This window comes from Dendrobates tinctorius, unplaced genomic scaffold (genome assembly GCF_039654945.1).
Source record: "Dendrobates tinctorius isolate UK_male_01 unplaced genomic scaffold, ASM3965494v1 ptg000049l, whole genome shotgun sequence".
Lineage (NCBI taxonomy): Eukaryota > Metazoa > Chordata > Amphibia > Anura > Dendrobatidae > Dendrobates > Dendrobates tinctorius.
Window position 1 is genome coordinate 3976449 of NW_027361717.1, and position 17336 is coordinate 3993784.

Sequence of the window (17336 nt, forward strand, 5' to 3'; positions counted from 1 at the left end):
TAAGGTTTCAAAGTGTGAGGTGCAAAGTAAACATGGGTCCCATCATTCTCTGTCCAATCCTGCAGATAATGAATTAATGAAAAGGCCATGCATATAATAAGTAGTGGACAATTAGAAACTGATTAGTGGCTTCAGGGAATTGCCCCCTATTCTCCAGCCCATAGTGAATGGTCTCTCTCCATCATACAGCTGCCATACTCTCGGAACGTGACGGGGTAAAAAAAAAAAAAAAAAAAAAAGCCACCACGCTGTCAGTGGTTGGAACCCACGCCAGAGCCACCTCCGGTGTCGAGGAACGCAGAGCGCCCACCTACTGATGACAGTTTCCGGTCTCGTGTAATGCATATTGCTTCACATCCGAGGATTTGGAACGCAGTCACCAGAATGTTAACAGGATCAGCGATCTACAATCTCACAGACCGCTCTCCCACCTCCCAATAGAGAGTATGATGCGGACAAGTGCTATATATTTTATTAAATCACACAAAGATTAATGTCCTGTGATAACACAACAGATCCAGCCATGACACACGGTGTTAACGTCATCACTTGTGTAATACTAGGAGCACTTTTCCAAAAAGGATTTACAGCATCTAACACATTGCTGGTAGACGGTCTCAAAATCTTCATCGCTGCCCTGTAAATGGAAAATAGAAAAGTCAGTTATGCATGGAAACCTATTTACTAGAGATAAGATCCATCGCTCCCGACTCGTACAGAATGCTGTCACCGGCAATCGTCTGCATGAAACTGAGCAAAACTCTGTATTGGGGTACGAGCACGCGACGTCTTTTCCAGGCAGATGTCAGAAAACTGGTGACAGGCTCCCTTTAAAGAATCATGCGCACATATCCTAAAGCGATTTTCAAATCACGATACAACCTGGTTTAAGCGTGTCATGCGCCGACATATGTCCTTCCGGCTCATGTACCGGAACTATGTTTGCCAGTGCATGCCCATTTGTTTCTCGACTTTGCCCGCAGGTGGGCAAAACATACTACGCAGGCGCGATATGTCGCATGGCAATGAGGATCGTTATCCACGTCAGGAGGACAGCGAGCAGAAGTCGGGGGGAGGGATGCAGAGGCCCGAAACCACGTCCATCGGACCGGACTGAGAAGATTACCATACAGCGCGGGATAATTTAAAGTTTTTCGGAGTATACAAGGGGAGTCAGGGGGATATATAAGGATTTAGAGAATGCATAGCAGACGCTGAATAAGGTGATATTTTTAGTTGCTATGTCTCCTAACTGGTGACAGGTTCCCTTTAAATAAATCATGTGCAAATATCCTAAAGCGATTTTCAAATCACGATACATCTTGGTAGATGATTCACTTTGAAGCAGTTGTTTAATCACAACCTACACTATATACAGAAGTACTGGGCACATCATAATCATAGAATTCAGGTCTTCATTCGGTCCCAATACCACAGCTGTATAACATCCGACCCCTCGCCATGCCGTCTGCCCTGTGTGAGAGAAAGGCTTGCTCTAAAGAGTCCGGTCCTGCCACCTGTGTAACAAGTCAATTTGTGAAATAATTATTTCCCCATCATCTGGGAATGGCATCATTGAGAAGTGTGGCAGAGTTGCTCTGGCTCCCAAAAGTTTCCGAAGTGAAGACCAGGTAAAGTTACAGAGCTGGATCACAGGATGAATAAAAGTAGCCAATGCTCTGCTGACTCCATAACTGCAGAGTCCAAACCTCCTCAGGAATTAATATCAGGTAAAATATGTATCCACTGGAAACTTCATGGCATGTCATGCCCAAGCAGCTGCATTAAAGCCTTACATCACCAAGCACAATGCCAAGTGTCAGAGGGAGTGGTGTAAAGCAGCCACCACTTGGCTCTGGAGCAGTGGAAATGGGATCTGTGCAGCGACTAATCACACTTCTCTATCTGGCATCTGATGGACGACTCTGGGTTTGGCAAATGCCGGGAGAATGCTAGCTGCCTGACTGTATTGTGCCAAATGTAGCGTTTGGTGGATGAGAGATAATGTTATGGAGAGGACATTCTGGCATTGACATAGTTCTAGTGAAAGGAAATCTTAATGCTTTAACATACTGGACATTTGTAACTTCCAACTTTGTGGGAACAGTTGGGGGCAGATCCTTCTGTTCCCCATACAGAAAGCAAAGTACATGAAGGAATGGTTAGGCGAATTTGGTGTAGAAGAACATGACAGGCAGCACTGAGCACTCAACCCGATCCAAAACCACTGACCTTGCAAATGCTATTCTGAATGCATAGGCAAACTTCAAATGTAAGGGGAAGACACCAACCCCATATTAATGCTTACAGAATAAGCATGAGAGGTCATAAGACCTACTGTAGGTGAATCATGTAGGTGTCCAGCTCTTTCCGCATACAGTCATGGCCTAAAGTGTTGGCACCCTTAAAATTGTTCCAAAAAAATTAATTATTTCTTACAGAAAACTGGAAGAAAAAAAAAGGCAAATTGGACAATGTGAGAGAACAGAATCCATTTTGAATAAGTGTTATCCATCTTGTCTTGGAACTTTTTTGTAAATGGTGATAAGGTAACATGGACAGGCAGGGAAGTTTCACATTTTTATTCACGCCCATTAAATTCCTATTGGCTCATAGTCTTTTGCTTTGTGACACTATTTACCCCTTTTCGACATTGGACGTAGTAGTACGCTCACGTCTGAATCCCTTTCTTTGATGTGGGCTCCGGTACTAAGCCCACATCTTTCCCAGCACGTCAGCTGTTTTGAACAGCTGACATGTACCTCTAACAGTCGCGGGTGGAATAGAGATCCAGCTGTGGCTGTTAACTAGTTAAATGCCGCTGTCAATCTCTGACAGCGCCATTTAACTCGCGCTTTCCAGACGTGTGCAGGAAATCCTGCCCATTGATGACCCCGTGGGTCACCCATGGGTTGGCATGACAACCAGAGGTCTCCAGCAGACCTCTATGGTTGTCATAGCTGAATTTCTATGAACGCCGCCCAGTGGCCGGCGCTCAGACCAAGTGAGCATTTCTGCTACATACAGGCAATCTGATCATCGTGCCGATCAAAGTAGTCCAGCTTCTTGTCTCCCATGGAGACTAATGAAGCATGCAAAAAGTAAAAAAAAAAAATGCTTTTAACAATCTTAAAAAATATAAAAAGATCAAATCACCCCCCTTTCGCCCCATTTATAATAAAACAATAATAAAAAATGAAATAAACACATATTTGGTATGGCCGCGTTCAGAATCGCCAGATCAATATGTCTGTTTTGGTGGCAATGGTTATATCAGGATTTTGATGATTTGTGTCTACCTGCAATATTTGTGCGCGTTCTAGGACCCCGCATACTCGTCCGTCCAGGTCTCTCCTACCATTAGTTATTCCTGATAGACCATGAACACATCTGTCTATGGATTATATTACCGACCTGCCTCCATTTGCTGGAAAGACTGATCTTAGTGGTGATGGACAGGTTTAGCAAGATGGCACACTTCACATCGGTTCTTCCGAATGTCAAAACCTTGCTCAAGTGCTTATTAGCGAGATCCTGAAGCTTCATGGGGTTCCCTCTGATGTGGCTTCAGATTGGGGTACCCAGTTTGTATCTAGATTATGGAGGGCTTTTTGCTCCCACCTGGGGGTGTGTATCTTTTTCATCAGCCGATGATGCTCCAGGAGAGGTAATAGTTTTGGTTATTCCTTTTTGGTCTGGTTATTCATATTTTGTTTTAGACAACTTCTCTATTATACTTTACACTTCATTGTATACATTTTCACAGATCACCCATTGATAAGCACCCTGAAAAGGTAAATCTGTTCCTATCACTTCTAAATTTCTTGGTTGTGTCCTGTAATTTTCCCTATAGGAGGTCATTAAGAAAAAAAAAAAAAAAAAAATTAGATAATTTGTCCTGTTGGATTTTTACTCCATATAATACCATTATTATATACTCGTATTTCATACATCTCCTCTTTCCTTTTGATACTTGTGGTCCGCTTAACTGCATGCTTACCCATATTTCATTATGACATTTATTGTACTTTATTAATGGATATCTCCTCTTTCTACATCATAGAATAGGTTTACTTGGAATACAACTTCTGTTTCCAGCAAAATCTATACAAACTAATAATGGAGTCTATTATGTTGAGCTTACGTAAATAAAAAAGTCTGCATTTAACGCGAATAATGCAGATTGATTTTCACTTGGTGCGGAAGGGGTTAAGAGTTCCCTTTTGATCCTGATGGGATTCCACATTGCGCTAATCACAGCTGCTGCAACTTACTGTCACTCCTAGCTCTCTCCTATACTGGTTGTAGGTTTCCAGTCCCTGGAGAAGTTGTTCCTGTTTAAGCGGTGGAGTTCCATTTGTTGTTTGATTTCTCCGCTTACTTCCCTGTGCTTCCATACCTTAGTAGTGACACTAGTGTCTTGCTGCCCTACTCCCTAGTAAGTGCTAGGTCAGGGCTTAAGTATGTTACAGCGGATGGGGGGGAATTACCCATCTGAAAGCACAGGGTGCAGTCTCAGGTGAGTGTTTGGGGGGTGTCCCTTCTCCCCTTTTACCATTGCCCAGGCACCCTTCATCTTCTATCCCTAGTTAACACCCGGCGTTTCCTTGCTCCGATGTGACACAGAGTCAGCAAAAACACATCTATGGACCACCACCATATTTGAATGTACGTACTGTTCTTTTTTTTTGTAGGCTTCATTACGTTTACGGTAAACAGTAGTATAATGTCCTTTCCCTAAAAGATCTATCTTTGTCTCATCTGTCCACAAGACGCTTTCCCAGAAGGATTTTGTCAAGCGGCACTCTAGGTATTTTAGGTCTGTGTCACCAGTGGGGTCCTCTCGCCAAGAGATTAATTTCATTCAAAATGTCGAAGGATAGTTCACACGGACACTGACGCACCCAGAGTCTGCAGGACAGCTTGAATTTCTTTGGAACTTGATTGGGACTGCTTATCCACCATCCAGCCTATCCTGCGTTACAACTTGTCATCAATTTTTCTCTGCTGTCCAGGGAGATTAGCTGACTATGCTGCACTCCATGGATAAAGGAACATGAAGATCTCTGGAGATGGACTTGTAACCTTTAGTTTGTTGATATTGTTCAACAATTTTAGTTCTCAAGTCCTCAAGAGGGTTTTCTCCTTCTGTTCGCCATGCTTAGTGTGAGACACAGACACAATGCAAATATTAAGTCAACTTCTCTTTATATCTGTTTTCTGGTGTGCTTTTCATATTGCCCACACCTGTTACTTGCCACAGGCGAGTATACACGAGCATCAAAAACGTGCCAACAACTTTTTCTGGCCCATTTTTGGGGTTTTGTGTGAAATTATATCCACTTTACCTTTTTTTTTTTGTGCTGGTCCAATACACACAAAGGAAATAAAATGAGTATAACAAAACATGTGTAATTGAAATAATTTCCTGGGGCAAATACTTCATTTTCTGGAACAATTACAAGGGTGTCAAACACCAGGACTGTACTGCAGGTTCTATGGTCTATGATGGTTTTCGAGCCCTAAAAATGGACCCTTCAAGGGAGTGCTCTCTATGGCTTTATAGTCCTAGAGTGCTCAGAGATCGTTTCCGAATTGGATCTACTTTATGTGGAGAGTAAAATTAAGGATCTGCCAGGGACTGCCGGGGATTCCGCACACATAGGAATGCACTGATCCACTTACTTTTCGCATGTGGCTACGCCCACCATGCGCAAAGTAAGTGGAAAATGTGCGGATGGTACCCAGGGTCTGGAGGAGAGGAGACTGTCCTCTAGACCCTGGGTACCATATCCCTGTTAAAAAAAGAATTAAAATTAAAAAAAATCACGATATTCTCACCTTCCGGTGGCCCATGCAGCCTTCCCGGACCTTACCGATGCTCCCAACAACTCCCGTTCCCAGTGATGCCTTGCGACAATGACCTGTGATGACTTAGCAGTCTTGTGTGATGCTACGTCATCTGGGGGTCATTGTCGCAAAGCATCGCTGGGAACGGGAGTTGCCGGGAGCATCGCGAGGACCGGGAAGGCTGCAGGGGCCGCCGGAAGGTGAGAATATAACCATTTTTTAAATTATTTTTAACATTATATCTTTTTACTATTGATGCTGCATAAGCAGCATCAATAGTAAAAAGTTAGTCACACTTGACAAACACTATGTTTGACAAGTGTGACCAACCTGCCAGTTTTCCAAGCAATGATACAGATCGCTTGGAAAACACTAGCATTCTGCAAGCCAATTACGCTTGCTAAACGCTAGTATTTCACAGGAATTCCGCATGCGTATTTCCCGCAGCAGGGTGTTGCGGAATTGCTGCATAAATTTCCGAACGTGCTCACATAATCCTATAAATGCACCCCTGCTGTGTAATGGCTAATTATGACTGTGCAGAGATATGGTTCCTAGGTGGGTGGGGGGGGGGGGGGGTAGTATACAGACATTACTGCAGGGGATTGCAAATGATTCTTCCTTTGAAGTAAAACTTTGTTTAAAAAAAAAAAAAGGCAGTAAAATGCTTTAGCTCACAAAAAGAATCAACTGTGATCCTATGCTATAGTGTCTGTATACAATCAAACTAAAGGGACAAAAAGCGCAATAGGGTCTTATCCGGGTTATTGTTAGAAGAATAAATTAGAATCTACTCACCCTTTTCAGGAGAGGTTCAGGCATGTAAGATCGTAGTCAGCTTGCTGCACGTCCAAAGGTCAGCTCTGTGACATAAAACTTCAGATTCCTTGGGATAGATTCATGGACTTCAGTGCGCTGCTAGACAAATTCACTAATCCAGGTTGTGAGAAAGATTAACTGTTTATTTCCCAACGCGTTTCAAAGTGTATACCACTTCATCAGGGGATGACATATGTCATCCCCTGATGAAGTGGTATACACTTTGAAACGCGTTGGGAAATAAACAGTTAATCTTTCTCACAACCTGGATTAGTGAATTTGCCTAGCAGCGCACTGAAGTCCATGAATCTATCCCAAGGAATCTGATATAATGTCTGTATACTCTTATGTTCTCCCTTGCCCAGATATGGTCTGCAATGTAGAATGGTGAGCACTGTGTGGGGAGTTCCGAGGTGCCGGTGAAGTGGTATGAGAATCCCCGTAGACCAGTAATATATATAATCACCGCACACTCTTGATGAATTTCTAGCAGCAATTTTATTTCACATACAGTGAACGAGAAGTAGCAATACTCTATATGGTGAAGGTACAGGAAATGTTCACAGGTGGCAAGCGACCACATTTTAATTTAGCGCATCCAATTTTGGAAGTTATTATTCCAAAATCTATTAAAGTGAACTTTTGTTAGTGGGAAAAACCCCTTAAAAGCTTCAGAAACTGGTTCTACCACTTGTGTAATACTTGGGAATCCTGAGAATATGATGTGCTAGTTGGCCTTGAGGACGGGGGGGGGGGGGGGGGGGTTCGGAAACTGATTATTAAGGATTATACACTCATTCTGCATGGATTTTCAAAGTAAATAAACCAGCCTCAAATGGTATTTGATAACGCATGCACATTGTTTTCTGAAATCAGGTGACAGATCTGCTGTAAAGAAGACCTTTCACCGGCTTTATCATATTGAACTGGTCCCGTTATGAAATAATTGCTGTAGACTGGATATATATATATTATATATGCATACACATATACACACACACACACACACACACACTTGGGTAGAATTATAGAATTATTGGTACCCCTCGTTTAATGACAGGAAAACCCACAGTAAATAAATCTAAGAAAAATCTATGGAAACGAACAAATGAAATGCAGACATTGCTTTTCAACTATGCTTCCACAGAATTAAAAAAAAAAAAAAAATTATATAAAAAAAAAAAAAACCTCATGAAATAGGCCTGGACAGAAATGATGGTACCCCCGAAAATAATGTGACAAAAGGGACATGTTAAATCAAGGTGTGTCCACTAAATAGCATCACAGGTGTCTACAATCTTGGAATCAGTGAGTGGCCTGTATAGAGAGCTACAGATACACACCATGTCACCAAGCAGCACAGTGAGTATCACACTCAACATGGACCAGAGGAAGCGAAGGAAAGAGTTGTATCAGGAGATTAGAAAGAAAATTATAGACAAACATGTTAAAGGTAAAAGTTATAAGACCATCTCCAAGCAGCTTGATGTTCCTGTGACTACAGTTGCACATATTTAGAAATTTAAGATACATGGGACTGTAGCCAACCTCCCAGGATGTGGCCGCAGGAGGAAAACTGATGACAAATCAAAGAGATGGATAATACGAATGGTAACAAAAGAGCACAGAAAAACTTCTAAACAGATTAAAGGTGAACTTCAAGCTCAAGGAACATCAGTGTCAGATCGCACCATCCATCGTTGTATGAGCCAAACTGGACTTCATGGGACATGACCAAGGAGGACACCATTGTTGGAGAAAAAATAAAAAAGAAGCCAGACTGGAATTCGCCAAACTACTTATTGACAAGCCAAAAAGCTTTTAGGAGAATATCCTATGGATAGATGAGACAAAAATGGAACTTTTTGGCAAGGCACACCAGCTCTATGCTCACAGATGGAAAAATGATGCCTATCAAGAAAAGAACACTGTCCCTACTGTGAAACATGGAGGAGGCTCTGTTCTGGGGCTGCTTTGCTGCATCTAGCACAGGGTGTCTAGAATCTGTGCAGGGTACAATGAAATCACAAGACTATCAAGGGATTCTAGAGAGAAATGTGCTGCACGGTGTCAGAAAGCTTGGTCTCAGTTGGGTCATTCCATATCAAGTGATCCAAAAATGAATATTTTTTTACCTGATGTCTTTAGATTTTTTTTATTTTTTGTTTTTATGAAGTACAACTTTAGTTAATTACAAATTAAAAGTTTTGAATTTTTTTCTTCATCAGTTAATTTTTTACAGACTTCTAAAGTTGTGAAAAAGAGCGAATTTTGGCCTGGTATGGCTTTACATTTTTTATGATATCTTGGGCTAGAATTAAGATACAAAGGTGGGAGAGACATCAATTTTCTCAGAACGGTAAAGGCTTTCATTTGATATGTCACAAGACTATGTTTCTTTACATTTTGTTTTTGAGAAATCAAATTCATAATTTTGATGCGCAGTTGTGAAAAAAAACGTATGTTTTAAAATGGTGAAAAAAATACATGTGCGATACTTGTGTTCTTGTTTATATTTGTACAGGGATTCAACTTGGGACCTATCAAATTTGTATTTTTGTTCTTAAGCCTTGAATCATCTGATTTTATGTTTGTGAGTTTATTCCTTTTTTCTTTTCACATTACAACGTATTGAACTCAACATTTATATGTAACAATAAAGAAGCACTAAAAACAAATCCCGAAGTGCCAGAATAAATCCATCTTAATCATCATAACACAACTTGCTCAGCATTTTCAACATGAATACACTGAACAAACCAAAAGAAAAAAGGTGATCATATCCTCAAGTGTGATTTTCTAAGTCGTCTCATCCTAATTACGAGGGGCGATCCAAAAGTAATGATAATCGGTTATTTCTATTGCACACAGAAATTAAAATAAAATGTTTTCTTCTCTCTTAGGTACCCACTAGTCCAGGAAAAAAATATCACTTAAATAGGCCACGATTCCCGGGAGCTACATTCATTTGAATATGAACTGCCAAGGAGTGAACATCAAAATGGAAAAAAAACAAGCTCAGAGCTGTCATCAAATACCTCTGCTTGAAAAAAATGTCTACCAAAGACATACACAGCGACTTGGTGGAAACATTGGGGGACTCTTCTCCTCCATATTCCACAGTTGCACGCTGGGCCAAGGAATTAGCTGCGAAGAACATCGACGGAAGATGAACATCGCGAAGGACGCCCATCCACGTCCCTCAATGAAGAAAACGTGAAAAAAGTTGAAGAAGTTGTGTTGGCAGATCGAAGAGTGACTATCAGGCATGTAGCTGAGGTCACAGGGATCTCATATGGCAGTATTCAAAGAATCCTTGCAAAAGAATTGCATATGAGAAAGGTCTCTGCACGTTGGGTGCCAAAAATGTTCACCGACGAGCAAAAGAAGAAACGAGTTGACATTTCAATAGCAAATCTCGAAAAGTTCCAAGCAGACAAGGAGAATTTTTTGTCACTTTTTTGACCATCGATGAGACCTGGATCCACCACTTTGATCCCGAAACTAAACAACAATCGATGACATGGAAACGAGCCGACGAACCGACGCCGAAGAAATTCAAAGTGTCAAGCTCAGCAGGGAAGGTTATGGCGTCCGTTTTTTGGGATGCTGAAGGAATTATTATGGTGGACTATTTGGAGAAATGAGCCACTATTACGGGCTCCTACTACGCAGAACAAATAAGAAGATTGCGGGAGACTATCAAGGAGAAAAGGCGCGGCAAACTGCGGACTGGAGTGCTGTTTCACCAAGATAACGCACCGGCTCACAAAGCTGCAGTTGCCATGGCTACCATTCAAGAAGCGGGTTTTGAACTGGTGGAACACCCCCCCTATTCGCCAGATCTAGCCCCCAGTGACTTCTTTCTCTTTCCTCGGCTCAAGGAACACCTCCGGGGCAAGAAATTTGCCGACAATAGCGACGTGATAACCACTGTTGGGGAGTTTTTTGAGGGTCAAGATCAAGAATTTTTTTCGAAGGGAATTCTAAGTTTAGAAAAGAGATGGACTAAATGTATAGACTTGTTAGGAGACTGTAGAAAAATAATTTTTTTTTTTTTTTTTTTACTGTATTCATTGTGTTTATTATTGATTATCATTACTTTTGGATCTCCCCTCGTATATGTTAAAAACAAGATTAAAAGAACCAATATTTTTACCACCTTTTATACATGTAACAATTCATCACTAAACATGTCATTTATGAAGTGTTTAAGAAGAATAGTACAGTAGTTAAATCCTCGTTCTATAAAATATGAACTAATCAAACAATTAATAGTACATTTTTAAACTGGCCTTTTAGCATCAATTTGACCCTTCTAGTGGGTGAAATGTAATCTGGTCCATAAGCGCTTACTAGCAATGGCCATTTCCTTTTGTGTCAAAGAGTATGTGCGGCCGGTCATGGTGTTGGGCTCCACCTGAGTTAATATCTGATTTTTGTTAACTTTTAAAATGTCTGGTTTTCTTGGGTACACAAAGGATGGCGCTGGGCCAGAAGGATGCAAAAAAGTCACTTCTACTTCTTCATTTTCACAATTTTTGGAGTACAGTAGCCCAGCCACCAGTGCCGATCATATTCACAGGTCACATAACCAGTTATGTCATCCATTGCAAATCTTGTGCCGCCTTCTACCACTTCATGCACTTCACTGTCTTTGCTGAATGAAAAAATCCTTGTTTTTATTTCTGTTTCACTACATGGAATGACAGTGTGGTATTGCTGAGTCCCTTTGATGCGTTCTGCTTCCTGTAACCGATGCTTTAACAAAACTCTCCTCCTCTTTGTAGTCCTTGTTTGTACAGTACATGAACTGGATGTTAAGAATATTTTTCTCACTCCATTTGAAAAGTTGCATGAGTGTTAAGATTTGGTCTGAATATGGCCTCTGGAGGCTAGCCCGGGCTGTAAGGCGTTTCACGGTGCCTCCTAAACCATCATATACACCTTTGCCATGAGCAGTGGCAAAAAAGTGCCATTCAGCTTCCACTCCAAAGTCTTTCTTGTGATGGCATACATTTATAAAGTTTTTCCTGTTTTTATACTGTGCAGAAGAGCCATCCGAGAAGTAGTAGACCTTGCTCAAACTTGGTAGGATGTCTGTTTTTATCACTGAAATCAATTTTTTTTGGAATAAATGAACAGCTATTGAATCGTGACATAAGCACTCAGATATCATAACTACACTTTTGTACTTTATTTCTCCATTCTCATTGTAATAGATCGCAAAAGGGTGCACAGTTGCTTGTTCATTGTTCCAGTGAAATGACTGTGCTTCATCCTGAACAACAAAGGAATAGTTCTCTGAAAAGTCTAAGCTTATTACTGCCTCATTCTGTTTGATGCTTTCTTTGAGGTGATTGTAGTAGTCAGACTGTTGGCGAGCTATAAATGAGTGTTTCTTAAGGACTATCAGCTGTTCATAAAAACATTCTACAAAAAGTTCTGCACTTTTAAAAACCGTGTCAAAAGTACATCTGTCAACAGATATCCACTGTTTATAAGTTATATTATCTACCATAGCCTCTTCAAAATAACTTAATATTTTTTCTTTGAGAGCCAATACTGAAGGACATTTTTTGCAAATACTGAGATAACAACTCCAACTCTTTTCTGGACACAATATTTGAGACAGACATACTTTGTAATCGCCAAGGTTGGACTCGCCAATCTGAATATCTTTCAGCTTACCCCCTTCAATCATGAGCTTAATGTTCTGGTGTGTTGTACATACGCATACTGAGTGTGTACCACTACCACCAGCCAGGACACAATTCTTCGGTCGCAGGTCAGCAAATTTTGAAAATCCTATTTTGGCAGAAGTGGAATTTTTTTCTTTAAAAAGTTCATAGGTTTCTTTCAAATTGGTAAGAACCAGCCTCTTCTGGACAGTTTTCTTACCGTTCACTTTTATAGACACACAATCTTTCTTGCCAGGCATAATTCGGCTCACTTCATCACTATTGTAAAAATCTTTCACTTTACCCACTATAGCTTCATCTAATGTTTTGCCTGGTTTAGGATCAGGACAAGACATGAAACCTTTTTGTTCAACTAGAGATTTGGCTTTTCTAGCCATTCTATTGCTAACGTTAAATTCATTTTCTATTCTTTTGCATGTCCAACTCTTCGGTAGTGTAGTCAGTATCATGAACTGTTCACTTCTGCTGTGGGTGGATTTAAATTTATCTTTAAGCTGGAGAATGATCTCTGAATCAGTGTCATTTTTTCCTTCACCTTCTACTGTTTCACCTGCCAGCTCAAGGGTCAATTTTTTTGTAACTTTTTCTAATTTTTTTTGGCAATAACCTGGATAATGGATTCTTTTTTTTTTGCAATGGGTGATTCTTCAATGTTAGAAAGTGATTTATTCAAATACTCTATTGTTAAATCAGGATTGATAAAATCCTCTGTGTTGGAAGTTACAGGTTCTTCGAAATTTCCTGCCTGCTGAGCATTTTTCTATTTTGCAAGTTGCTTTCTACAACTGTCACAAATTTTCATGCCTGCATTGATTGATGGATTTATATGAAACATCCAATCTTGTACCGGCCTAAGATTTTTTCTTGTTGTGTGTCCAGTTTTTTCAAAAGGATTGCAACAGCATATATTATAAAATGCGGTTCTTTGAGAAGTAGCAGCCATTGCTGTGTGAGAAAAACAGTTAATATTATGTAAGGAAGATGGGTAATAAAAATAAAGATTTACAGTACACTTGAGATATAACTGTTACTATAAAGTGAGTATTAGGGCTAATGCACACACAGCTTTTTCTGTCTGCGGATAAACGCTGCGGTTTTGGCACATTTTTCTACCGAGTTTTCACTATATCTGCATTAGTCTTTTTAATCGCTAGTGAAAACGATGGCAGTTTTTTATATAAATAGTGATAAATGCGTTTATTGCAGATCAAAAAGTAGTGCAAGCAGTGATTTACTCACTCTGTGTTTCAAAAAACACTGCATGTGTTAACCCCATTGAAATGAATGAGGGGCATTTTTCTGAATGATGATCACTCAGAATAGCGCTGTGCGTGTATTGGCCCTTAATAAGAAAAGCATTAAACTATTAATATAAGTTTACTCAAACTTTAAACACACTCACCAATATTGTAGCACACAGACTCCCTTGATGCCGTAGAGACTATTGTTTGTTCAAGAGTGAACATGTCAGGACATGAAAGCTCTGTCTTACTTCCTGACTCTGCAGTGGGCAGATACTCAACATGACTGACAGAGCTGCTGGCCTGTCATTTGCTCTGCATTCACTGTCTACCCCTGTTCATTCTCAGGTTGAGCCCTATCACAGCTTTCTCTGTCCTCTCCTGCTTCTAAGCTGTAACATAATAAAAAATACAGTAATATCTAAAAATCATGGATTATTTAGTAAATATAGACCCCACACTTCTAGACCACAGGCTGAACAGATCTGAATTCCAGATTTTGGAATTGACACTATAGTTTAATTTTTTAAAATATGATCCCAACTTGAATTTTGGTACAGATGTGGCTAGGAGCATAGCAGGTACATGTGCAGTTTTTGATATTTCTAAATTAAACATTTTTTTCAGAAATGGGTTTTAAACTTTTGCGTTTGCATTCGCATGGTTAAAATATTAAAGATACTCTTGTGACATATCTGGTTAAAGCCTGTACAGTTCTGGGTAGACTGGCGTTTATTTTGTTTGTCTATCTTTTTTCTAGCCTGAGTTATGAGGAGAAATGTTAAGGCAGGCAACACCGAAATTCACACTTTTTCTGAACTTTGAAAATCAATTAAAAAAAAAAAAAAAAATCTAGAATTTTTTTTTCCTTCACATTTTGCATTCTCTGACACACTATTACCAAATAACAAAATCTCAAAAGAATTAAAAATATAGAGGTAAAAATCATTGGTTCACTTGACATGGAATGACCCAGTTGCATGTCATGGGTCTTGCACCAGGATAATGACCCAAAACACACAGATAAACACACCCAAGAATGGCTAAGAGGAAAACATTGGACTATTCTGAAGTGACCTTCTATGACCCCTGACCTAAATCCTATTGAGCATCTTTGGAAAGAGCTGAAACATGCCGTCTGGAAAAGGCAGCCTTCAAACACGAGACAACTGGGGCAGTTTGCTCTTGAGGAGTGGGCCAAAATACTTGTCGAGAGGTGCAGAAGTCTCATTGACAGCAACAGGAATTGTTTGATTGCAGTGATTGCCTCAAAAGGTTGTGCAACAACATATTAGATTAAGGGTACCATCATTTCTGTTCAGGCCTATTTTATAAATTTAATTTTTTGTTTTTTTTAATTCTGTGGAAGCATGGATGAAAATCAATGTCTGACTTTCATTTGTTCATTTTCATAGATTTTTGATTATTACTTTTGTCAGATTCAAGTTATTTCTGTGACCATTGTGGGTTTTTCTGTCATTAAACAAGGAGTACCAACAATTTTGACTGTGTGTGTATGTATTATAATATCCCTGAGATATTAGCTAGTAAAGATTACATGATAATTTGCTATAACCAAGAGGGCGTTATCAGATTGCTTATTGCGCAAGTTTACCTTTTCCTGCTGCATGACATTGACCAATCATAAGCAGGTAGTGTCATGCTGGCGGTGGGAGAAGCTCCTCCCCTTCCAGCTTTCTCTGTGCGATATGGTAACAAGAATCTTTTATTGCCCCCTTGTGGATACTGAACGTTAGCGTCATAGGCTCCATAAACTTTACTGGCAGAAATCACTAACAAATGAAAAATTAAATCTCTATATATAAAACTGAATGTATGTATCACCAACCAATCACGAAGCATCTTTCATTTCACCAGAGCTGTTCAAAAGAAGCTGAGCTGTGACTGGTTGCTATGAGCAAGTTTTCCCACTTGACAACACCTCAGCAGACACCGACATGGTGGGAGAAATCTAGCATCCCCGGGAACATAAGCTCCCAGAAATTGTCTGACCCCCAGACAGGAGCACAGAGCACATGACAAAAATGATTCCCCCCTCCCGTGGATCATTGGTATGCAAGTTAGGGCAAATACACTAAGCGTTTTGGTACTGACCCCAGGCCTTTCTTAAAGGGATCTCCGGTATGGAAGGCAGGGCAAATCAATCCAGTGCTTTGGTTCTGACTCCATGCCTCTCTTAAAGGGATCCTCGGTATGGAAGTCAGGGCAAATTGCCTTCAAATGCTCTGGTACTGACCCCAGGCTCTCTTAAAGGGATCTCCTGTACAGAAGTTAGGGCAAATCCCTCAGCGCTCTGGTTCTGATCCCAGGCTTTCTTGAAGGGATCCCCGGTATGGAAGGCAGGGCAAATCCACTCAGCGCTCTGGTACTGACCCCAGTTCTCTCTTAACCCGTTAAGCCCCAAGGGTGGTTTGCAAGTTCATGACCGGGCCAATTTTTTACAATTCTGACCACTGTCCCTTTATGAGGTAATAACTCTGAAACGCTTCCATGGATCCTGGTGATTCTGACATTGTTTTCTCGTGACATATTGTACTTCATGTTAGTGGAAAAATTTCATTCAAATAACTTGCGTTTGTGAAAACGGAAATTTGGCGAAAATTTTGAAAATTTCGCAATTTTCCAACTTTGAATTTTTATGCCCTTAAATCACAGAGATACGGCACACAAAAAACTTGATAAGTAACATTTCCCACATGTTTACTTTACATCAGCACAATTTTGGAACCAAAATTTTTTTTTGTTAGGAAGTTATAAGGGTTAAAAATTGACCAGCGATTTCTCATTTTTGCAACACCATTTTATTTTTACGGACCACATCACATTTGAAGCCACTTTGAGGGGTCTATATAATAGAAAATACCCAAAAGTGACACCAGTCTAAAAACTGCACCCCTTAAGGTGCTCAAAGCCACATTCAATAAGTTTATTAACCCTTTAGGTGCGTCACAGGAATTTTTTATATATTTTAACTTTTTTTCACAAAAAAAATACTTCAGGTTCAATTTTTTTTATTTTACCAAGGGTAACAGGAGAAATGGGACTGCAAAATTTATTCTGCAATTTGTCCTGAGTACGCTGATACCTGATATGTGGGGGGGAACCACTGTTTCGGCGCATGGCTGAGCTCAGAAGGGAAGGAGCGCAGTTTGACTTTTTCAATGCAAAATTGGCTGGAATTCAGATCGGACGCCATGTCACGTTTGGAGAGCCCCTGATGTACCTAAACAGTGGAAACCCCCCACAAGTGACCCCATTTTGGAAATTAGACCCCCCAGGGAACTTATCTAGATAAGTGGTGAGAACTTTGAACCCACAAGGGCTTCACAGAAGTTTATAACGTACAGCGGTACAATTAAAAAATCATTTTTTCCACAAAAATGATCTTTTCACCCCCAATTTTTATTTTCCCAAGGGTAACAGGACCCTAAAAGTTTTTGTGAAATTTGTCCTGAGTACGCTGATACCCCACATGTGGAGGTAAACCACTATTTGGGCGCATGGCAGAGCTCAGAAGGGAAGCAGTGCCATTTGACTTTTTGGCTGGAATTGAGATCGGACACAGTGTCGCGTTTGGAGAGCCCCTGATGTACAAAAACAGTGGAAACCCCCACAAATGACACCATTTTGGAAACTAGACCCCCCCAAGGAACTTATCTAGATGTGTGGTGAGCACTTTGACCCCTCCAGTGCTTCACAGAAG

At 40.4% G+C, this 17336-nt stretch overlaps 1 protein-coding gene across 3 annotated transcripts in view; it reads right to left on the reverse strand.

Annotated features, from left to right (window-relative positions):
* Positions 1 to 454: 454 nt before the first annotated feature.
* The window catches only part of ACP1 (acid phosphatase 1), a 46478-nt gene continuing 29596 nt past the window's right edge, over positions 455 to 17336 (reverse strand). For 2 of the 3 annotated variants that reach the window (XM_073576444.1, XM_073576442.1), the window contains exon 6: positions 13024 to 13316. In XM_073576444.1, coding sequence (XP_073432545.1) covers positions 13194 to 13316 — 123 coding nt within the window. In that variant the 3' untranslated portion in view covers positions 13024 to 13193. Of the gene's footprint in view, positions 638 to 13023; positions 13317 to 17336 lie in introns of those variants that run through there. The other variant, XM_073576443.1, reaches the window with a different exon arrangement.